Source organism: Stegodyphus dumicola, chromosome 7, assembly GCF_044657685.1.
Source record: "Stegodyphus dumicola isolate Sdum_Otavi_A_Nest chromosome 7, ASM4465768v1".
NCBI classification, from domain to species: domain Eukaryota; kingdom Metazoa; phylum Arthropoda; class Arachnida; order Araneae; family Eresidae; genus Stegodyphus; species Stegodyphus dumicola.
Window position 1 is genome coordinate 68,639,709 of NC_140774.1, and position 25,503 is coordinate 68,665,211.

At 33.4% G+C, this 25,503-nt stretch overlaps 1 protein-coding gene across 3 annotated transcripts in view; it reads left to right on the forward strand.

Moving 5' to 3' along the window:
* The window catches only part of Kdm2 (Lysine demethylase 2), a 174,673-nt gene that overhangs the window by 63,151 nt on the left and 86,019 nt on the right, over positions 1-25,503 (forward strand). For 2 of the 3 annotated variants that reach the window (XM_035369126.2, XM_035369127.2), the window contains exons 1-2: positions 11,907-12,052; positions 24,960-25,098. In XM_035369126.2, coding sequence (XP_035225017.1) covers positions 12,008-12,052; positions 24,960-25,098 — 184 coding nt within the window. In that variant the 5' untranslated portion in view covers positions 11,907-12,007. Of the gene's footprint in view, positions 1-11,906; positions 12,053-24,959; positions 25,099-25,503 lie in introns of those variants that run through there. The other variant, XM_085820405.1, reaches the window with a different exon arrangement.

Consider the following 25,503-nt stretch of genomic DNA (forward strand, 5'->3'; position numbering starts at 1 on the left):
CAGGAGTTTTGCCCGTTGTATCATGTTTTGCGGTCCTAAGGGCGAAAGCAAATTCATTGACATAGTTATCCCAGCTTTTATGAAAATTTTTAACATAACTACGGATAATTTTCACTATATTTCTATTGACCCGTTCCGCTATATTTGATTGCGGCCGATACGGGACCATTTTTAAATGACGTATGCCCAGTTTTTGGCACATGTCTTCAAATATATTACTTACAAATTGAGGACCATTATCCGATATAACTTTTAGGGGCGCCCCGTATTTTAAAATATATTTATTTAAAATAGAATCAGTAACTAATTTCGCGGAGGCTCGTTTTAAGGGAACAATTTCGGTCCATTTACTAAAGATCAACCATAACAAGGAGATACCGACTTTTATTTAACTGACTTTTTGGGAAAGGGCCCAATAAATCGATGCCAATTATTTCATTTGGAAAATCGGATTTAATACTATTTAGAAACCCGGCCAGGCGGAAATTAATATAATTAACTGCTTGACATGTTGGGCAGGACTGGACATACGCCCTTGTTAACTTTTGCAGTTCAGGAAAATAGACTGCCTCGCGTACGCGTTGGATAGTTTTTCGAATACCAGCATGAGAAGCTAATGGGCTGTCGTGTAACTCCTGCAGGATATTTAATCTAAGACTAGCTGGGATAACAGGTCGAAATTCGTTGTTGGAATTTGTAGTTTTTGTATAAAATAATAGACCATATTAGTTTGTAATGGGTCGCCCTATTTCTTATCGCCACAATATCTTGGTGGCTAAAATTTTCAGGATCCTTTAAATACTCATAAATGTTTCCAAACTCAGGATCCTTACCCAGTTCGGTTATTACAGTTTCTCGGGAATTTATTGTACATGCTGTGAGCATTGCCACCTTTACAGTATTACCTTCTTCATCTATTTTTATTCTGGATAGGGCATCTGCTACGATATTTTCCTTTCCGGGGGTATGCTTGATTATCAGATTATATTCTTGTAGCTTGAGTGCCCATCTTATTAACCTTGGGGATAAGTTTTTCCCTGAGTACAATCTAGTTACCGCCGCATGATCAGAATACACTGTTATTGGCGCTCTTCCAAAATAGACTCGGAACTTTTGCACTGCTAACAGAACTGCAAGTGCCTCTCTCTCAGTCGCGGAATAATTTCTTTGTGTTTGATTTAAAGTTCGACTAAAAAATGCCACGGGCTGCTGATTTTGCGAAAGTACCGCTCCTACCGCATAATCCGAAGCATCCGCTGAAATTTCTAAATTCTCATCCTTTTCAGGAAATTTCAACACAGGGGCTTGCGTTAATGCGTGCTTTAATTTTTCGAAAGCACTATTGGCTTCGGCCGTCCACGAGAATCTTGCCTTTTTCCTTTTTAATTTTAACAATGGTTCAGCAATAGCTGCAAAATCTTTTATAAAGGACCTATAATATGAACAAAGTCCTAGAAAAGAAGAGAGCTTCTTCGCGGTATTTGGCGGCGGATACTTTTGCACAGCAATTATTTTTGATTCGTCTGTCTCTATTCCTTTCTGAGATATTTTGTAACCTAAGTAATTTAATTCAGGGGCTGCAAATTTGCACTTTTCGACATTAACTTTTAGACCGGCCTCATTTAATAATGAAAACACCTGTCTTAAATCCTGTACATGTTGGTCCAGATTATCACTAGTAATAATGATATCGTCTAAATAGATAAATGTGGACTTTCCAAGAACAGGCCTTAGCACAATGTCCATACATCGCTGAAATGTTGCCGGTGCCCCTGAAAGGCCAAACGGCATACGCAGGAATGCATAAGTGCCAGACTTGGTTATAAAAGCAGTCTTAAGGCCCGTCCACACGAGTACGCTCGAAAAGTAGCTCACGAACGCGCTTTTACGTTACCAGCGTAAAAGCGTCCAAACGAGTACGCTTGCGAAGAGTGCGTTTAACCAATAGAATTATTTTGCGCAAAAATCACGTGACGCTGTAATATAGCGTCAACAGAGCTATATCTTATTACTTCGCTGTTCTTCTGTATGTTTGCGGCAAGTTGTCCGAATCAGATGATTTTTTTTATAGCTGAAACTTTACTATTTAGTGCAATTATTAAGGAGAGGCAAAACCGCAAAAAATGGCAAGAATAGGTCCGAAAGATTTATTTTTAGAGTGACCTGTTCAAAGAGATTTTTTTTTTACTGCCTCTTTTGCGAAATGAATATCCGGAATTATTAAATTCCTACTATTAGCTCACACTCTCCTTATATCTTGTTCAAATTTTCAGTACATGAAATGCTTTTTGTTCATCCACTCAAGTTCAAATACAATATTTTAAACTTGTAGTGAAAGACACTTGATGTTAATACAGCTTTTTCACATATTAAAATTTTTAATAAAAAAAAATTCTGTTTGTATTTTTATTTCTTTATTTATTTATTTGTATTTTTAAAATTGTTCTTTGTGGACCTAAGTAGGAATTGACTTAATTTTTTTTTCAAATTACTTGTTTTTTAATTACTTGAGGATGAGTATCGACCAGTTTGACAGACTTGCAGATTCTATATTGTATGAAAATTAGGATTTATAAAATTGGTTTGGAATACAGTATATATACACCATCCACCATATAATAAAACCAACTTCATATTTTTTAACTGCTTTTTTAACTGCAACTTCATATTTTTTTAACTTTGTCTTTTGTTTTTCTTTTTAATTATTTTTGAATTTAGAATGAGGTTCAAACTTTGTACAGTTTATGATAAATTATGTGCATAATAAAATATGCAATAAAGTAAAAATAAGGAGAGAATTTATAGATGATATATGATAAAGAGATGCAGATATATTATTACATACGGATTTGCAATGCACATTTGTAAACTAAATTAAAAACAATAATAATAATGAATAAAATAAGAAATGAAAACAATAATAATAGGTAAAATAAGAATATAATGATTCATGATTAACTATAAGAAACGCGTTTCAAAATGACAAAAGCTAACTGAATTATATGCGGTCTACGGGTGAGGTTCGAACTCGCCACCATTCCATTTGCAAAAGCACCGCTCTGACCACTCAGCTATCTGTGATAGCAGTGTTTGTGAAAAATAATGTAACAAGTAGAAGTCGCTGCAAAGGTAATTTAATTAAACTTCAATAAATGATTGCTGTATGACACAAAAGTTGTAACTGTCCTCCAAAATTTCGTAATTGTATTTTATTGAATACTCTTTCACAGTCAACTGCTTTATTTTAGAAGTTGTTATATTGCTGAAGTTAGTTTTTGGTGTATTTAATATTGGGATATTTATAGAGCTTTTTATTACATATGATGTATCCAATATTTAAAATAATTAAGGAGAATTTTGTAAGGCAGAAACTTTGATTTCGTAGAAACTGTAATTTATTTAGGTTCCTATTACTTACGGTGTTATAAATAGGTGAAGCATAAGGATATACTGGTCGGATCATTGCTTTATAAATATACAGTTTTCCCCTTTAATGAGAATTTAAAATTTGTACCAATATATACGGTTTGAGAAATCTGAAGATGGTGTAAACAATGCTGATTATTTTATTGCTGTATACAGTTATGATATTTCTAAGCAGAAACTCATCTCTGTGTTTTTCTGACGCCATATTGAAACGGGTAAGCAAGAAGGTTTTCTGATTATGACACGTGATAAGAACTCGGTCGGCTATTGGCTATACGCGCGCGTCGCGGGCGAAAAAGCTGAACAGGAGCGTACTCAGTTTTACGTCTTCTGCGTCACGCGAATTTACGCCGGCGTCAAAAAAGTTGCGTCAACTACGTCGCGAACGTCCTCGTGTGGACGGGCCTTTAGGCACGTCCACACGAGGACGATATTTTACACGACACGATTATTCCCTATTTGAAAATAACCAGTCGTTAAGTCTAAAGTCGTCATATATTTGGTAGACGTTATGTTCCTTAGAATTTCTTCAATAATAGATAACGGATATACCCGATATTTAGTTATGGAGTTTAATTTACGATAGTCAATCGCGAAACGCCACCTTTTTGGATGTGTTAATGGATAGTCATTGTTTTTGTTACATAAAACCACCGGGCTAGCATAACTACTTGAGATGGGCGTTATGATCTTTTTACGTAACATATCGCTAATGTGCCATTCTATAATTTTTTCTTTATTCTTATCATACCGGTATGCTTTGTGGCGAACTGGCATTGAATCTCCGGTGTCAATACTATGGTTAGTAACTTGAGTAAATCCTGGAATATCACTAAATAACGAAGCAAATTCACTTACCACTTGTCGGATTCTTTGTTGCTCTTCCTTAGGCAGGTGGTTAAGGTTTAACATTGGCGGTTCCGTTTTTTCTTCTCGAACTGGTTTCATCGTCTGCTTAAGGGACGCTTCATTAAAATCCAACGTTGCTTCTGCCTCTGAAAGAAAATCTAACCCTTAGATAATATGTGCTTGCAGATTCTTTACTATAAAAAACATAACCTTTACTTGTTCGTCCTTGATACGAACGTATAGCGGTAATTTACCTATGCACTTGCATCTTTCTCCTTGCGCAGCTAACACCGTCGTATTATCCGAATTATATATGCGGTATTTCCGAAAATACTTCCTAAAAAAATCTTCTGCCACACAGGAACACTGCGCGCCTGTATCCAGGAGTGCGGTGGCTAGGATGTTATTCACCAACACTTCAATCTTCGGAAGAGTCAAGTTTTTCACCATTACTGTATTTAACTTGAAGGAAGAGGGGTTTTCTTGGCCTTCGGATTTCCGCACCCTCCCGTCAGCAGAAATCCGTTTTAGTTTAAATCTTTTTTTCTTTCCATGCTTTCCTTCTTTTTCCACTGGCCTTGAGACTTTTTTCCTGGATTGCTATTGAACTGTCGACGTTCCCGGCTGTTTTTGGATGCTTGGGTTTCCTTGCCCACTGATTCGCTTTGCTTCCGTAGCCGTGTGCTTGACTTTGCTGTGGTCTTGGCTCACCAAATTGGTTTCGTTGTTGATATTGGCGTCTTCTTTCAATGTCCGCCGTTCTTCTACTTTCAAACTGGATTGCTAGCTCAAATAACTTTTCCAGTGTAGTCGGATTCCTTAATTCAATAAAGTCTTGTACTTGGGAAAGTAAACTCGGCAAAATCACTTGAATTATCTAGGATCCGGACGGTTTCCATACAAAAGTTTGAAGACGTGAATTTTTCTTAAAATAAAGCTTGAGAGATTTTCAATTGGTTTCTGGTATATGCTGAAAAGTTCCGCTTCTAATTTCGCACGATCCCTTACGACAGGGAAGGCTTTTACTAAGGCAGTCTTGAAATTTTCGTAAGTATAGGTGGGACTTCCCGCTTGACCCAGGAGACTTCTGCCTATGCATTTGAACCAATTAAGCGCTTGGCCCCTCAAAGCGCTGGTAGCCAAGGTGAGTTTCTGGAACTCATGCACGGGGTAGAGCATGACGTGGTCATCTAGTTTTTCCAAAAAACTGGTTACCGGTGAGTTTCCATTAAATTTTGCTTCTGGTTTCATCGAAGCGCGCATGGTCTGGACGATGTAACCAAATCCTTCCAGGACGGCAGCTGGCATTTCTGGATTCTGAGCCGCTTCTGCAGGCAGCACAGGTTCTTCTTGAAACTCGGCCATGGTTATTCTTCTTCGTCGGGCGCTACTATCAGGTTCTGTGTTTCTCCTTACTTGCTTTGGGAACATTCAATAACCTGACTCGGAACAGGGAGCTTACAAAAGCTATTTTCAATAAATGTGGGAAGTAGACAAGATACACAGGAAGGGTATACGAAACCCTTTATTTGTCACTCTTTACAATGATTTCCGGACTTCGGAATACAGAGACCAACCACTTGTGGTCTGAACGTAAGAATATAAAAATATTAACTAAACTCTAACTTAACTTTGGAATAATAAACAAGGGCCTACGTGGAAGATTGGCCGTATATTAACAGGAAGCCGTATGTAGTACAGAGAACTGTTAACACTACAATACGTTTAAAATTATTAAGAGGATTAAACCTCTGGCCTGGAAGGCAACCAGCAACCGAGTAAAACTGCTAAGGCAAGCGGCCTGCTTCTACTAACTCCTTCCTCTCTCTTGCTTGGCAAAAAGCCACAACTTAAGTACTTGGCGTTCGCCAGACAAATTTGCATAAATAAGTTAAAGCTTTTAATTCTGGCCGGAAGTAGAAAAATAAGAAGTGATAGTAAAGATTTAAAATAAAATAAACGTTAGTAAAACTTAAGATCCTTACACCGTTTTCCGTGAAGGTAAAGAATAGGTTGGATTGAAAGCCTTTGAGTATTCTCGGAATCCCTCATTTTCTACGATACTTATTGGTTGTAAATCCTTATATACCATTTTGATTAGTGCGAGATCGATTACTTTTTTTTTATGTACATCCATCGTATTTCTCTGGACAAACTGCATTATGCTGGACTGGGATTTTTGTGAAAATACACCAACAATATCACAAGCACTGTTGTCTACCGTAAGTTGTGTAGTCTGCTGGGATGTGCATGGTTGCCCACCATCTGCAGGGCTAATGACGACAGAACGGGCTAGAGCGGCATCAATATCATCAACATCTTGATTCGGCAAAGTGCGTTTCTCGTGCAGATTTACACAAGGATGCTTCCTTTGCAAATTTTTTTTTAAAATTTCCTGTTGAACCACCTTTGATGGATAAAAGGTCTTTACAAATGTCACACATAACTTTTTCGTCTTCATTAGTATAGGAAAAGTGCTGCCAAACCAAGCTGAATTTCCTTTTCTTACTAGACATTTTGTAATTCGATTTTTTTTTTTCTGTGGCGTAAGAAACTGATAGAGACTAAGCAATTCTATAACGTACCGATACTCACCAATACGAGACAAGAATGAATCTTATGGGAAAAGTGACGAAGTTGGGAGATGGTCATCAGCATCGTCAGATAAGCATAAAAAAAATTCTATTAACGACTTCCGCTGTTCACTCCAGCTGCAAATTCTAAAATCAGCACTACGCTGTGAAAAGGGTAAGTGCAATATCGCGTAATGATTCTATTAATCAGGCATGAAAGAGCAAAAAAATGCAAAGGAAAAAAGGGAGGGACATGTATGTTTACATAAACATGTCCGGATAATTTCCGGTGTTCCATTCGATAGTTCCCCCCCCCCTCAAATAAGCTCCAGAGCATGGAGGTAGGAAAGGGAGGAGGGGCCATTTCGCTCTAGAAGTGAAGCACTGCTTTGAAGCTTGGGTCACCAGACGGGGTGTTTTTTGTTTACATTCAGAAGCTCGCTTGACAAGATTCTGATAGTATTTCGACACAGGACAGTTCCATAGAAATCGAAAAAGGAACACTCTCGCATGAAAGAAACATTCATAGTGTAATGGATAATAGCAATTTGTATAGTTTACTGACATTTACGCAAAATCCCATCTTGGTTATTTTTCGGTAACTAACAACAGCGATTTTGATTATGAATTTGTTTTATAAAATTCTAAGCTGTTGCACTACAAAAATATAGATTTTAAGAAAATTGCTATGAGAAAACTGCCAAAATTTATTTTCTAGAAGATTTGAAAAGTTTGAAACTTGATGGCTAAATGTAAATATAAAATTATGTATGTTAAAATATTTGTAATTAGGCACATAGGTCAGATTAAGTTTTTATTAAATAGAGTAACGCATGCAAGGGCTATCTGCCTAAAGATAGAGATGCCATCGTGGAGGAATTTTGAAGAAAAACTGACCTTTGAGTGGGTATTAAAAATAATGCTTATAATTTTCATTCAAATTATATTCATATATATTTTTTATGTAAAACTTTCGGGTGTATGCTAAATTAGTGTAAATTACTTTACACGAAAAATACAGTGAATGCACAGAAATTAAAGATTTGCACATGCCGGAAATGATAAATAGGAAATATGTATGGGTATTTATGCATGTGCTTGCAAAAAGCATGTATCTGCCTTTGACAAAATACTTCAATATTCATTAAATTATTTATAAATGTATTTGAAACGAAGAATTTATTCACTTATAAACAACTGTGAAAGTACTGTGAAGAAATCTAATGATTAAATGTATCTAATTTATAATGATTATAAATGTTATCTAAATATATAATAACCTTAATATTGAATTGTAAACATAAATTGAAATCCTGTTGCCAAATACGTTATAAAACTATTTAAGCAAGAATTGTTCGTACTGGAAAGCAATCTGTTAAAAGGTATTGTAAAGCAAATGCTATGAGATGCGCACTTAAGAACGTAATAAAGAGTTTTGGAATATGTATTGTTGAAATGAAGGGTAAAAAAAAAATCTGATAAGTATAATTAAAAGAATTATTCCCTTTACATTTTATAATAACTCAGTTACAAGTTTTAAATAATACTTAAAAAAAAACTTGTTTTATTCCCTTTCAGAAATGTTCAGAGAAAGTCAAATACTATTTATAATGATTATAAATGTTATCTAAATATATAATAACCTTAATATTGAATTGTAAACATAAATTGAAATCCTGTTGCCAAATACGTTATAAAACTATTTAAGCAAGAATTGTTCGTACTGGAAAGCAATCTGTTAAAAGGTATTGTAAAGCAAATGCTATGAGATGTGCACTTAAGAACATAATAAAGAGTTTTGGAATATGTATTGTTGAAATGAAGGGTAAAAAAAAAAATCTGATAAGCATAATTAAAAGAATTATTCCCTTTACATTTTATAATAACTCAGTTACAAGTTTTAAATAATACTTAAAAAAAAAACTTGTTTTATTCCCTTTCAGAAATGTTCAGAGAAAGTCAAATATTATTTAATTATTAGGAATTAGCGAAATACTTATCTAAAGTATTTCGCTAATTCCTAATAATTCTCTAATTTAAAATGAACCGAATAGAGCATTAATTATAAATTGACTTACATTTTTCGATTTAAAAGAAGCCAAAAAATCATGTCATATTTAAGAAAGTATTTTAGGAAGAAGCTCTATAAATAGAAAAGAAATAATGCATAATTTTAATATTAATAATACAATAAACTTTGATCTTAATTTTTGTACCTTAAACGAATAAAATCAATTACCTGAATTTTTTTTTTCTAATGGAACTAACGAAAACTTGTGAAAATATTTCATTCAAATTAAACCATTCTGAGAAAACTGTCCTTTGAAAAGTATAGCATTTAATTCCGTTCAGAATGAAATGTTGTTTAAAAATATGTTGTTTTCACATACTTAGGACTCTGAAGTGTTGTAGAAAAAGAAAATATATACATTTATATGTATATTTGCGACGTAATTACAAAATATTTACACCCGAACGCGTCAAATCCCATAGAACCCAATGGTAAATGACCCAATGTTTTGGTCACCACGTAGGGATCGCCGGTGCTTCAGAGCAGGGTACGGAGAAACTTGTTTAGGGCGACTCCTTCTTACTTCCTACCTCCATGCTCCAGAGGGAGGGAAAAAAAAAAGAAGATTCGGACTGCCAGGTCAAAGTTTACTTCTCTTCCTATCGGAGGAGCGTCATCACGTCCTGGGGGGGTAAAGCAGGCGTTGACAATCCTGCGTTAGACACGTGACCTGGGTTTAGTTTTTGGCGAGGTAAAAATCTGTTTTTAGAAGGGGGAAGAATTATCATAAGTGGGTCAGTAATCTTTGTTCTTTCATTAGAAAAGTTTAAAATTGCATCTGTATTTTATGTTAATTGGCATGGTGATCCACTAGATGCTGTGACATTTTCTGAAGTAGGTACAGCGGGATAAAAAAAAGGATCATATTTATTTAAAAAGGATCATATGATTTACGTTGCCCTATTAAGCAAGCAAACGAAAAATATTTTTCATGATTTATGCTAAAAATATGTTGAGGAAAAGGAAGTAATCTAGTTGGTAGTTGATTCCATTCATCAATCCAACAACAGCAACTTACCAAATATTTTTCATGATTTATGTTAAAAATATGTTGAGGAAAGGGAAGTAACCTAGTTGGTAGTTGATTCCATTCATCAATCCAACAACAGCAACTTACCAAATAAATCATTTCAGATCCACGCAGTTTTTCTCCTACAAACGATGAAAAATTAAAACATGCACAATTCGGATTGCAAATCATCTAGCGCTCCCCTCCCTTTCCCTCCTGACTATGCCGACTCCAATCACAAGCGAGCAATGCCGGCGACAGTGACTCCAAATGCTACTATTCCCCCCCCACACACACAACGAACGGCCTTTCGAAAAATTTCCACTATTTCACACTCGTCCTCCCGCGCACACAAAGGCAATTAATTATACTACCTCAAACTCTAATGAAGTTTCCCCCTTTCACGTTTGCCATTCCATGCCCTAATTCAAGGTCATTCATGGACACAAGGAGCGCATATCACCATTTCGCAAATACAACCAGATACTACTGTCCTCGTACCAAAACCTAAATGAGCTGAATCCTCATCGATCCTCCAGTAACGAATACCGAAATACCGAGAAGAGACGCATATTTTCGTTACAAAGTAGCCAATACCGAAAAGCACCCGTTTCGGTACAGAAGTAACGAATATCGAAAAGTACCCGTTTCGGTAAAGAAGTAACGAATACCGAAAAGTACCCGTTTCGGTACAGAAGTAACGAATACCGAAAAGTACCGATTTCGGTACTGAAGTAACGGGTACTTGGATGTACCGATTTTCAGTACCCGTCACAAAATACCCGGTTCGGTAGTACCGACTCATCACTAGTTTATAGGCCGACCAGCGGCCGAGCGGTAAAGTCGCTGAACACTGGTAGTTTGGTCCGAGGTTCGAATCCCGCCAACGGGCTGGCTGCATGGGTGTTTTCGTGGTTTTCCCCATGTGTAACGCGTATACGAGCCAGTTTTCTTTAGAAAGTCCTCCACGAAGGCATCCCTCCCCTTAGGCAGATAGCCCTAGTGTGCTTTGCCATAATTAAATACACCACCCATTCGTTTATACTTTGTCCGGTAGTGAATTTTATTCATGATGACGTGGAAGGAGCGATAAAGGGAAAGGGGAATTTAGATTTTCGGAGCGGGTGCATTATCTAAGCAGCATTCATAGCGTTTTTAAATGTTTCCTTCTTGTATTTATTCATAAACATTTTTTTAAAAATATTTATAAGCTTTGTCGTTGATTTCTTATATTGATGAAAATCAAACTGTTTTTGATAATGTATAATTTCTATTTCCATTTATTTAATGGCAAGAAACTATTTCATAGTAAGCGAAATCATACTTATGATTATTTAATTTAAGGAAGTTACTGCAGATAAAATGCGAAATATTTCTTATTTCAAGTAACCCCCGATATCTAATATACTTAGTATTATACCTTGACAGTCGGAGCACGTATGACAATTATTATTTTAAGGAAGACGCGATTTTCTTAATTTGTGCTACACATTTTTTAGTTTTATGTTTTATTATAATGTTATTTATACGTATGATACTCTTTCATTTTTTAAAATTTAGAAATACTGATTTTACGGTATTCTAAATTCCATAGATATATCATATATAAATAAAATGTTATGAAAGCTTAGAAATTCCTGTGGAAGAGATGTCGTGTATATTCGAAATAACATTTTCTGTCGTACGAGAGGTAAATTATTTTTACTCTTGTTTTAAAAATGAAAAAATGTAATTCAAATATTTTAAATGGACTTAACAAAAAAATTTTGAGATTTAAGGGAACTACTTTTTAGTTCCTCATAGAAAATATATATATATATATATATTTAACATTATGTTAAATTTACCCCTTTTCTGAATTGTCTCGTCATCAGCCCTACCCCTTTCTCACGTGATAATGTAAGAGCTGCGTCCAGACAAAAGGTGCTCCAATGCTCCTAAAGAACATACACCACTTTGCCCCTTTTCGTATCAGCTGAAGAGTGGGGCCGAACCTTTTGGGCGGTAGTCTTTATCAGTTCTAGCCAATAGGCGTGCTTGTCAGGATTTTCACGTTGGCTTGGCTTGTATCAAAAAACTATGGCGGACGTGCAGGTCGGAGATGCCAAACAGACGATTTCCAAAGTAAGATTTCGCATATGTTATTGCTTTGTCAACATACCCTGAACTCACAGCAATAAGTAGCGCCTTTCGAATTTCCCGGCTAGTAATATACTCCCGCGTTGATTTGAATGATTTTGCATTTTATTCACTTACCATGTGTGGAAAGGGTGGTTAGAGCTCCGTATTTACGAAAACAAATTTTCCTGATGGGAATTACTCTTCTTTGCTTGTGAAGCCATAATAAGAGGAGTAAAATTATCTGACTGATTAGAAATTGAAATGCTTTAAGGGCATTAACTTGTTACGTGTTTTTAATGTGGTATTCTAATTTCTTTACTTTATTAATCATGGTTTACCAATTTAAAGTTTTTAATTTTTTTGTTATACATTACAGTTTATTATTTTTGTAATTTAATCTTAATAGTGATAACATGTTTGTTATGTATTCTGAATAATATACAGCTTCATTAAATGGATAGGTGTTTAGTAAACATTTTTTTAATAATTTTTCACTTTTAACTTTAAACATCACTTTAAAAATTAATCAGGAATTAAAAAAAAAAAATTTAGACATTTTGAATTGTAAAAATAATTTATGTAACACATTTATAAGGGAATATTTATGCAGTTTCTAAGGGGGACATTATTGTTCTTTTTTGGTATGTTTTAATTTTCGATTGCTGTGCATTAGTTTTTGTACAAAGAAACTGGAAACTTTTGAAGTTTCAGTTCATATATTTGAACAGTTTATTTTGTTTAAACTGTGCATTTGTTTAGATGTTAATGTACTTTAACATTCAGCTTCTCATGGCAATATCTCAGTTGCCCTAATTTTCAAATTTTTTCCCTTTGTTTCTTCCAGTTTTGATGTGTATATTTTGGATTATTTAAGCTAAAGCATTTTTCAAAATATATGTATGTTTTATTTTTAAGAACATTCCATTTAACTGAATGAAAATATTTTTTAAATGCTGTCTTAAGCTATGAATGATATTATCTTAGTTTTCAAGGCCAGGTTTCAGGTATGCAGTGCTACTCAATCAATTATTGATGATCTGGTATTTTAAGGTGATTGTTTTTATATGAAAGTAGTTCTGCAAAGTGTAAAAAACTCAATAATTGATTGTGAAATGCAGGGTTCATGGAAAATGATGGGAAGTTGGGGGGGGGGGAATGTAATGGAGTAGCAAAATAGAACTTATGCTTTGAACAGTAATCAATAAACAAAAACTACCTTTCTTAAAAGAGTAAATAAGAAGTTATTGTAATCTTTTGCTTTTCCTGTAGAAATTATTTTACACATCTCATTTTTGACAAAATTTTATCAGTTAAAAATTCTCTCCATTTGCTAGTGAGCTATGCAGTTTTTTAAAGAAATATAATTTCTGTTACATTATCTTTAAATCTGTACTTACTTTATATTATTTTTAGAAATGTAACTCTTTTTTTCATTTGCTTTAAAATAACTCTGTAAGGTATATTGAATTTTTATGATGTTTATAATTATTATTTCATATTTTGTTCTAAATGCATAAACTTACTTAGAGGTTTAATGCAATAATTAATTCATCACATTAGATCATGTAAATTCAAAGTTGAATTTTATTTAGTAAGAGTCTTAAAAATCAATTCAAGTACTCTATATGTGTATTTGTATGTGTCTGCAAATATAGGATATGGATTCTCTTCAAATTCTGTTTTTGCATATATTGTGATTATAAGAAAAGTTAATATTTAGCTAGGAATTCTAAATAAACAAGCTTACTTATGAAAACCTTTGGAAATGCAGTATGGTAGTGTTTGTGTATTATATTCTGTGTATATAGCTGAATAAATACGAGGGTTGGAACTTTAATAGTGGCAACTGTTTATTTACAAGGAATACAAAAGTGATTCATGTCACCATGTTTTACAGTGCTTCAGTATAGTCGCCAGCATTGTGTACAACCCGTTTCCAACGATGTGGAAGTCGCAGAATACCTGTAGCAGCGCCTGTTTTGTTGATAGTTTGAATGGACTGGTCTACTGCCGCAAGAATCTCAGGAACAGTTTGGAAGCGAGTGCCACGAAGTGGTTCCTTCATTTTAGGAATTAAGTCATAGTCACAAGGGCTTAGATCTGGGGAGTATGGTGGATGGTAAAGTACTTCCCAGCCCCATCGCTTGAACAAATCACAGCTTGCGCTGCATGCGGCCGAGCATTGTCATGCAAAATGAGAGGAGCATTCTGCAGAAAGTGTCGCCGTTTTTTTCTCAAAGCTGGTCGGAGATTGTACTCCAAAAATGAGCAGTAATACTGTGCAGTGACGGTTTGCTGTGAGGGAGCGGTGTGCATTAGGATCACGCCATCTCAGTCGTACACGAGAATCACCATAACTTTCACATTGCTGGGGTTCTGACGAAATTTCGAACGTCGTGGTGACCCGTGATGACGCCATTCGTTTGATTGGCGTTTCAGCTCTGGCTGGTACGATCAGGCCCAAGTCTCATCCAGCGAAATGATACGGCGTAAAAAAGCATCTCCTTCGCGCTCATAGCGCTCCAGGTGGGTTCGGGCAGCATCATATCATAGCCATTTCTGCATTTCCGTCAATTGATGTGGAACCTATCGTGAAGCAATTTTTCTCATGGACAGGCGTTCCTTCAGAATGTGCAGCACAGTCGTATGCACTAATCCTGTTTATCCGGCCAGCTGACGAATCATTTGGTGACGATCACTGTGCATTAGTGCAGCAACAGCTTGCACGTCTGCATCGCTGACACTCGGACGACCCGGCTGCAGCATGTCTGCCACATTTTGGCGTCCTTCATTGAATGCTTTCACCCATCTTGCTACGGTTCTGTAAGGCAATGCAGATTCCCCGCAAGCCTCTTGAAGCCCTTGATGACATTGTCGTGCTGTACGACCTCTGGCACATTCAATTTTTATCCAACATCATTGTTCTTGTTTTGAAAACATCCTGACAACACTTACTTTAGACCGCGAGCTAATACAAGGATCCATTCTTCGCGTCACGCCGCATGCGCATGATGTAGGCAGGACGAGTCTTTTTGCTGAGGGGTAAGGTAGGTATGTAGTTCATGTGTGATATACGCGATGTTCTTTGGTTTTGTTGCGTAGCGTTTTTTCAGCTGTGTTGCCACTATTAAAGTTCCAACCCTCGTAATTTAGAAAATAAAACAAAGAATGTATTCTACATTTATTTCGTAGCTAAAGCGAAGAGAGGATTGTCAAACATATTGATTGCCATAGAATTTTATATATATTGGTTGAAAAATGACTATTGGTTTTCAGGGTTATTCTGTCCTTTTGGGACACATTGTTTATTCTGTTTTAATAAAACACAGCATAATTGATTTGCTTTTTGTATGTTTGATGTGTGGTAATCTTGATATTTTATATTTTCTTATTCGTAAAATCGCATTTATATCTATTGAGTTATTTTTTTACACACATTCTTCCGCAAAGGAGCATGTATTATGTTTCTTAATAATATGCTTGGCCAAATTGCAACAATATGCAGAAGAGGCATGATGATCACTTTATATAGTAAAATAAACGCTAGTTCAAAGATTAGTCTACTTTGCCAATAACCTTTGATCCCCCACAGTGCTACTGAAATAATGTAATTTGAGTCATTGGTGGCCCCAGTGGTGGCTAATGTGTTAAACACCATGTTTTGTACTATTCTCAGAAATTAACCAGTAGCATGCTTGAAAATGTAGCAATTTTGTTAGTGTTTTGATGAGTACGAGCTCTCATGTCATTCTCCTAAAAATTTTTGAGTATGTCCTCCAAAGTACATATGTATTGTAAATTCAGTAACTATGATTTAACCACTGCATTCTGATTTTAAATAAAAATCTTTCTTTCTAAAGAGTAAACTGTTTTATAGTTACATTACTTTAAACAAATGACTGCCTGGTCAGTAAATTTGAAACGATTGGAAGAGAATTAAAAATTTGTGAATATTTTTATTTATTTATTATTATTATTATTTTGCTTGTGCACCTTTTAATAGCTACGTAGGTAAGTTGAAAAATGAGTTTCCCCTGTTGACTATGGTCAGAGTTGTGCATGAAAGTCAAAAAATAGAATGAGACATTAAAGATATGACATACCTTTATTTTTCCACATAAGTACCAAGTACATTGAGACATTTGTCATATCGCTTGATAAGCTTCACAAAGCCCTCCAGGAAAAAATCAGGACTTTGCATATGGAAGAAACGTGCCCATTCATAGCAGATAACTGCTCTCACTTCCTCCTTTGACCACGAATTCAAAACGCACCTTCTCTCCATACCTACCGGGGCTCAAATGAGAGGCTGGTATCCGCTTTGCGCAGGCACTGCAACAGCGCCATCTGCTTGATTTGCAGCGACCTCTACCCAATGGTGTATCGGTGACTTGCGCATTTTCCTGCTGTGTCGCCTTTCGCCCATAGCCGTTCAACACTTCTTCCATATGCAAAGCCCTGATTTTTTCCTGGAGGGCTTTTTGAAGCTTATCAAGCGATATGACAAATGTCTCAATGTACTTGCTACCTATGTGGAAAAATAAAGGTATGTCATATCTTTAATGTCTCATTCTATTTTTTGACTTTCATACACAACTCTGACCACAGTCGACAGGGGAAACTTATTTTTCAACTTACCCTCGTATTTTAAAGGATTACTTATCTTTTTAAACATGCTGTTAACAAGGTTTGTATGGTTCTTAAAAGTCCTTAGGTTTTTTGGAGGAATATTTTTGGCAATGACAAATATGCATTTCATGGGTTATTATTTGATGTTTTTTATATTTCTAATATAAATGGTGCGATACTTGAGTTTCTGGGCAAGAAGTGAAACATAAGCATTTTGAATTTTTTTTTTTTTTCCCTACTAAAGAGCTTTTAAACAACTTTTTCCTTTTGGGGATGTGAATTCTTTTATTAAACGGCTCTAAATTTGGAGACATACAGCATTTTGGCAATTTAAGATCAATTTCGATACAAAATTTTTCATTCAGAATTTGTGAATTTTTCAGCAATTTTTTTAAAGAAAATATTATAAAATTGATAAATTTCATTAAAATGATGATATATTAAAATTATATTTAAGAAATAACACCAAAATAAAACATTATTTTTCCCTATCATATTATAAAGTGGCATTACTTTCCACTTCTGTGACTTATTACAATATTTTGAATGTGAAACATAAATAAGGTAATAAATGCTATAAAACACAATTTATGAGACAATGCTTAGCAAAAGCAAAATAGCTATGTAATTATTAGTCTAAAGGCGCTTTGTCCCTGAAGGACTATTGTTTTCGTTTTGCGATTTTGCATTGAGTCACTCTGAATGTCCGTTTCACTTTTCAAACTGTTGCCACCAAATACTATCACTCTGTATTATATTTGAAGAAATTAAATAATGAAAAACCTGCATAAATGTATGTATGTTTCTTGCATTGTGATAAAACAATAGTACCTAGAACTGTCAAATTTTGAATGATGTAATCCTACTGCGAATATGGACATCTGGAAGACCAAATTAGGAATTTGTTTTATTATCTGTTTCATATTTTGTAAAACTTTAATGAATTTTTGATTAACAAACTCAAGGATTGCAAAGTGAGCAATGGCAATGTTGTACGAAAAAACATTTTTATCTCCAGCGCGTAAGACTGTATATCGGAAATTCTAAAGATATGCTCAATTTAAAATATTATTTTGCGATATTGCTCTTGAACTGAATTTTATGGTTTAAGTGCAAAGAGCATGATAATAAATAAATAAACGGTAACACACAAAATGTTAAAAAACCGCCTCTTTGGACGTAATTTAAAATTCTGAAACCTTTCAGATCTTTTCTTTTCTTTTCTTTTTTTTTTTTAATGTCTTCTTTTCTGTTTTTTCATGTTTCCCACTCATGTAATTTTTTCAATGCAGGACCCTCTGTAGGGAAGCAGCAGCGGTGGCAACAGCTAATTTTCTGTTACAGATCTGTTTTATTCTTAGAATGGTATTACAAAAGTGAAGTTCAAACACGGATAATATCTTTAACTTAATTTATTCAGTTCCTACTTCCTGCTAGTTCTTTAATGGTCCTTAACAGTATTTAACCCTCTCACTGCGTACTTTTTAAAAATCAAAATAGGTTCAAAAATTACATATTTTTATTAAATATTTCAAATCTACATATATTTTAGAGTTAAAATAAACAAAAGTTTTTTCTAAACATAATAAGTTTTTTTTTCAATATAGAATTAGATCATAGAAAAGGTTGTCAGAATACTGAAATTGAAGAATAATTATATAAAAGGAAACTTTTGAAAATTAATATTGCTTAAATTATAATATACAAAAGTAAAACATATATATATATATACTAATGAAAATATTTGCTTAATGTAATAGTTTGCATATAAATTTTGCACTACTGTCGAACGTTTTCAATAGAAACTGAATTTTCAGATTTATCACTATCTCCAGAGGAATCCGAGAAATTCCCATCAGTTTTGCTATAACTATCTTCTATATACTTGAAATCAGAGTCAGAACTACTATCAGTGTCGAAAATACCACCAGGAATATAGGTTATATCACTCGCGAAACGCTTCCTGCCAGACATCTCTGAACTCTGAAAAGCGTGCGCAAAATGCTATATTACATATTCTTGTATATTTGGCAAAAATGTGGACAACTAACGGCATCTGTTAGTCCACATCTAAATAAACAATTAAACATCACAGAAAAGCCGAAAGGAAACCTTGAACGAGGAAAGAATGGGTTGCACAGTTAAATAAAAGGCAAAAATTCATCCCCATGGAAATCGCGGGTTGCGAAAATTTTGTTACTTTTACGTTGCACTTGGAAATCGCGGGATGCGCAGCGAGAGTGTTAATGTCCATGTACAGAAATGTGTACGAACCCTGTCTTAAGTTGTCTGAGGGTTTATATATGTTACCAGCAAAGTATGAAACACACAGGCATTCCATAGAATGCCTGATGTTTTTAGGTAAAGTACAAAATATAAGAATTACTGCACACTTTCCCTAGGCATTGTATATAATACCTAGGCATTCTATAGAATGACAAATGTTATTTAGGCAAAATATGAAAAAAGATCATGATAAGGCTATTATGTAAATAATGTGCATTACTCAAAAATACTAATGTTATTCTGAAAAAATAATAAGAGGGCCGTTAAAAAAAAATATATTCAAAATACGTAAAGAAAAATAAAAGTTCTACAAAACAAAATTTATACCTGTCTTATTAAGGGAAAAAGATTTTATATAAAAAATAAGAAATTAAAATTAACCTGCATTCCTGAAAAATACTAATGTTATTCTGAAAAAATAATAAGAGGGCCGTTAAAAAAATATATTCAAAATACGTAAAGAAAAATGAAAGTTCTACAAAACAAAATTTATACCTGTCTTATTAAGGGAAAAAGATTTTATATAAAAAATAAGAAATTAAAATTAACCTACTTCGTGCAACATTGTAGGCTTGAGTGACATTTTGAATTACATTTCATTACATTTTTCATGCAAAGACTTTTCATATTTTGGCACTTTGTTTTACACAGACATTCCTTGGCCACTTCCACCTCACTGAGCATTTGCAACTGACCGGAGAGGAATTTGTGGTCAGGAATATCTTCAATTCTAAGCAAGTTGTTAGGCAAGTGAATTCTGATCTGGCATATATTTGTTTTGAAACTCTTTTGAAAGTTTCAAGTCGGTAGAAACCATCCCCCATCACATTGCAACTGTCAATATATTGTATGAATCGCCTTGCCCCTTGTTGACGTCAGGAATAGGAACTCGCAGAGCATTTCCAAAAGAAACGGGAAAATTTTTTTTTTCCAAATTCATTCTCTTGTCTTATATTTCCAGATTGAATTTAGAATTTATTTTAACTTAAATAGCATTTTCAGTTTGGAAACAAATTATTCTCAAAATATGAATTTCATCATCTTACTAGCATGGCCACAGAAGGTATGATTTTTTTTATAATTTTACTTTTTCCATACAAGGGCATTCATTACTTGTTTCCTTTAAACATAATCAAGAGATATCAGAAAAGGAAATCTCTTCTATAAGCATGTCTTCGTCATGTTGGTTTAATCCATTATCGACTATAATCTTATCCATTTTTTTTTTAAACAAGCTCTTTTCTTGCCTAATCTGATTACCTTTATTTCACCTTTAAATATTTTCCATTGTTTGGATGCTTTCTATTACTTTTTCTAGCTGCTCCTCTGTATTTATATATGAATCGGAGGCGTATTTCATATTTAGCCCGGTTGTCATTTGGCATTCTGTAGAATGCCTAGGAAATATGTGAAATATGAATCTTTTCATACATTGCCAGCAAGTTTTATGCATTCTATAAAATGTTGTATTTCAATCTTTGCTAGTAACATATACATATATAAATATGTAAACTAAAATTATAATTTAAACTAGCAATAGCCTCTTAATCCCCTCTATCTGCTCTAAAAATAGTACAGTCAAAAGTCGTTAATCCGGACTCGTCGGGACTTCGGCGATTCCGGATTATCGATTTTTCCGGATTATAGATCATCAGTTTAAATCTCGTAAGATGGCATGCAGAAATTCTAAAATTAAAAATATGAAACCGTAATTTATGAAATAAAGAACAATTATGATCTAAAGGGTATCAAAATTTGCAAAAAGAAAAAGCTTAATATTTGTTTACTTTATTAAACATTTCTTTCAATGTAAGTTGTTTAAGTTTTGCTTCGTTTCATGTGATAATACTTTCTCTTTAATTCTATTAAACAGACAATTTCTTGTTCAGTTACAAAGTTCCGCCGTTCAAGTCCTATAATTGCTGTGTCAAGAACACCGACTAATTTGTCAATCGAAATTTTTTTGTTTTCAATAACCTCTGTCACTTTTCTTCGCTATCGGAAGCGAATTATAATGACGAGGAACTTGTTTTAAATCATATCAAAGACGGAGCATATCGAGATGAAATACTACATTTGGTAAGGAATTATAAGCCAAATAAAATAAAAACATCTGCGCTGAAGATAAGGATAGTGCTGACAAATCAACTTCCAATTCATTAGGCGCCCGCCGCCGAGCAGGGTGAAATTGATAAACAGATTTCGGATTTCAAAACATACTTTCGCTTTAGATCCTTTACATATTAACAAATATATATCGGAAATTCTATTTGATATATATGGAAAGTTTAAGCTTACTTTAATAAAATTGCTCTTACAGTCTGCAAAAAATAATAAGCCGGATGCAATTCGAAAATTAAGGAACAACGCAATCATCAACATTAACTGAAATAGATAATTAGATAATTTTAGCTTATACGTCCATTATACATAAAATGCGCACGCGAAAACGTATTCTGCACTTGCGCACACTCATATGCGCAGTCGTAAAAGGTCTTACGCGCACGCGTGAACGCCTCTGCGCATGTGTCAACGTGGCGCATGCGCAGAAAGTTTTTAGTTTTGATGTCCGGATTATAGATCATGCCGAATTATGGGTGTCCGAATTAACGACTTTTGACTGTAATGCCTCTTTCTTCACTACTTCATTTCTACATCTATCTCTATCATATGACTTGCATAACACTGATGACATAGCAAATTCAGAGCTTAAACCAAAATTTTTCGTTATTAGACTGCCATATTGGATAACTATGTTCGTTTGCTTAATATGCAAGACAAAAAATATGTTAATTAAAATTATAATTTAAACTAGCAATAGCTTTCTGTCTGTTCTAAAAATATTAATGCCTCTTTCTGAAATGCATCATTTCAGATTAATCTATATCATACGATTTGCATAATGCTGCTAACGTAGCAAATTCAGAACTTAAATCAAAACTTTCGTTTAATAATCTGCCATATGGTATAACTTCACACGTTTCTTTCTACCTGTCTTGCCTTTAAAATGCTGCTTTGCTCCTCTTTCTATTGTAAAAATTAAAATGTAACTGCTGTGATACAGGCATGATTATTGTGAGTGAACAGTGCTGTAATAATACCTAGTGAACAGTGACCACAAAGCATACAAAATGAAATCAAGGTGAATATTTCATCTGCCTCAGCTGCTAACTTGCTGCTCTTTATTATGGATCAATGTTCTATGACATCAATATTGCGAAGTCTTTTCATTATGTATATGTAGAGGGAGATTTAATTTTAGAATTGAATTGTCTCCTAGGAACAATATTTCAATATTATTGTAACTTAACTAAAGTAAATTAAATTAATATGCAACTCGACTAATTTAGAAGTATGAAATATAAGAGTCAAATTAGGCTGATAAATAGTAACCATTAAAAATGTTATCAAAGTTTACCTGAACGTATGTATGGTACATTATAAAATTATACAAATGAAACAAATGTTAAAAATTTTTACCATAAAAACAAAATTTAAAAATCAAAATTAAATTATTGTTTATTTGCCAAAACAGAATTTACATTTCAAGGGGAAATAATTTCCATTTAGCAGATTCACAACAATTCGTGAATTATTGTGTTTTGTCAGAATTGATTTCTGAATGCAAACTTATAAATTACTTTTGCTATACATGAAAGCAAAAATAATGATAATATACAGTTTAAATATGTATTCAGTAATGGTTGATTTCCCCAATGCTCTAATGGGTCATATTCATAATACTGTAGGAAAAGGGGGAAATTAAGACTGAGAAAAAAGCAATATCAGACAAAATAAGCAAAACAAAAAATATATGCACAAAGGTATGCTGAATACCTTGCTTCTTCGAAGGCCAGTGGGCAAAGAGATTTTTTCCAAGTGTTTTTCAACGGCTTAAGTGTGGGCATTTTCAGCCAGATTATAAACTTAGATTTTGATCAGTCATAGAAATTTTGGAATTTACATATTTTGTTTCAGTATTGTTACGAGTGGACTCTATGCTTGCAGCAATGCTGTAAAAGATATCTTAATGGATTGTAGGTTGCATGCAGGTGCTAGGAGTGCAGTTAAAATGAGTATACGACAGCTCTTTATTTGCTGGTCTCCGGTTTTCAATGATTTTGTTAGGTGCTCTGGAACTTTTGTAGTCTTGCACAACTTTATTTGTTCTTTCAACATTTATTATTATTATTTATATGATTGGATTTTTATCTTTTTGTGTGGTATTATTTTGCATATTGCCTATGCATGATAACATTATGTCTTGATGTATTGTATTATTGGTGTTTCATTTTCCCTTTGTATCAGTATTATTTTCAAGTATTGTTTCATTTCTATTATTATTAAATTGGTTTATTTTCTTTTATAGGAGTATTAGCATAGTTTAATTACTCATGGTGTATTTTAGTATTTTTGTTATAATAGTATTTTTATTTTTTTTTCTTTGCTCTCTCCAGACCTAGATATTATGTTTTTATTGTTGAATTGCATTTCCATGTATTATGAGTTATTTACTTACATCTGTAAGCCTTGTGCAATACTTCGTGGAACACAAGGAATTTTGTATTTATTAATTTTCCTTATTAAAAAAGTATTAGATATTTAATTAATTTGAAAAATTAAAAAAGCAGTACTATATAACTAAATATACATGTATGAAATAATTTAGATGCTGACATAGTTGCTAATAACGAGAATTGATTCATTAAGACCGTAATGCAAACAGTTCTTGAATTCATTTTGAATGCAGATGGTGCAATCTTGGCACATACAGTTCCTTAACAAATTCATATTTTTAAATAGTGCCTGTAAGAAGACTAGCCATAGCAGTTTATGACAGAGAAGCAGAAAGCAAATGCTATGTGTTCAAGAGGAAAGCTCAGTTCAGAATGATTTAGTTTTTAGTTCATATGTGTTCCCATTGGTTAATTTCAAGTTTAGGTTCCCAAATTTGAAATTATTATCTGTTGAAATTCCGTACGAGTACCTGCATTGCTAGTGTTATGCAAGACTCTTAACATGGATTAATTTTTAAATGAAAAATAATTTGATAAGATTATTTTGTATGTTTGTATAAGGTTATATAACTATTATTTATGCAATATATATGATTATTTTATATATTTATATAAATATATGAACTAATTTTTGTTGGGTATGTGATTTTTATAAGTGGGGTGTGGATTGATTTATTAACATGAGCTCTAACATTTAGATATAAATTGGTAAGTGTTGTTGGTATTTGTCTCTTTTCACTTCTATTTCTTCTTTGTTCCAAATTTGTATGTGTAAAAAAGTAGAGAATGTTTCATTTCTATTATTATTAAATTGGTTTATTTTCTTTTATAGGAGTATTAGCATAGTTTAATTACTCATGGTGTATTTTAGTATTTTTGTTATAATAGTATTTTTATTTTTATTTTTTTTTTCTTTGCTCTCTCCAGACCTAGATATTATGTTTTTATTGTTGAATTGTTTTTCCATGTATTATGAGTTATTTACTTACATCTGTAAGCCTTGTGCAATACTTCGTGGAACACAAGGAATTTTGTATTTATTAATTTTCCTTATTAAAAAAGTATTAGATATTTAATTAATTTAACTAATTTTTGTTGGGTATGTGATTTTTATAAGTGGGGTGTGGATTGATTTATTAACATGAGCTCTAACATTTAGATATAAATTGGTAAGTGTTGTTGGTATTTGTCTCTTTTCACTTCTATTTCTTCTTTGTTCCAAATTTGTATGTGTAAAAAAGTAGAGAATTTTAGTCTTAAAATTTGAATGCTAACAAAGTAAAATTTAAATAGGCCGACAATTATCATTCTATCTGATATATATTTGAAGCTTTTAATAAATGTGCAAATTGTGTATTTTGAACAACTGATTGCAATTGTTGATTGCTTTGTGGATGAGTTGTGAAATACTGCATTAAATATATAAAATAAGCAATATTCTGAACATTGATGTTTTTTAAATGCATCCCCCCCCCCAGAGAGTAAAGGAGCGTAAGCACTACACTGAAGATTGTCTGCAGGATGAAGAGATCGAAGGTCGTCGAATGTTTTCTGTTGAAGAAAAACTAACATGTGATGGCTTTGAAAGTTGTTTTGTAGATGAAATGAAAGGAGAAGGTATGTATTAGTTTATATCTAATGGGGAAAAAAAAAAAAAAAAAAAAAAATCATTAGATGTGTAGTATGTGAATTTTCAATATTAAAATACTTCAAAAATTATTTTAAGCGAATACTTATTATGGTGTTTTAAATAAAAACTTTTCTTTCGTTAAATTTTAAATACTATTATTCCCAGAAGTGAAAAAGTACAAGTTTTCTGAATTGAAAATATATATAACAGTAAATTTGTGATGTCAGTTACAGGGTTCGTATGCTCCTTAAGAGTCCTTAAAAGTCCTTAAGTTTTTTAAATCGATTTTTGGTCTATAAAAGTCCTTATGGCCAAAATATGCAGAAGGTCCTTAATTTTAATCACCTGAAATTTCTGTTTGTTTTTATGACTGTCATATTGAGTGTGAATTA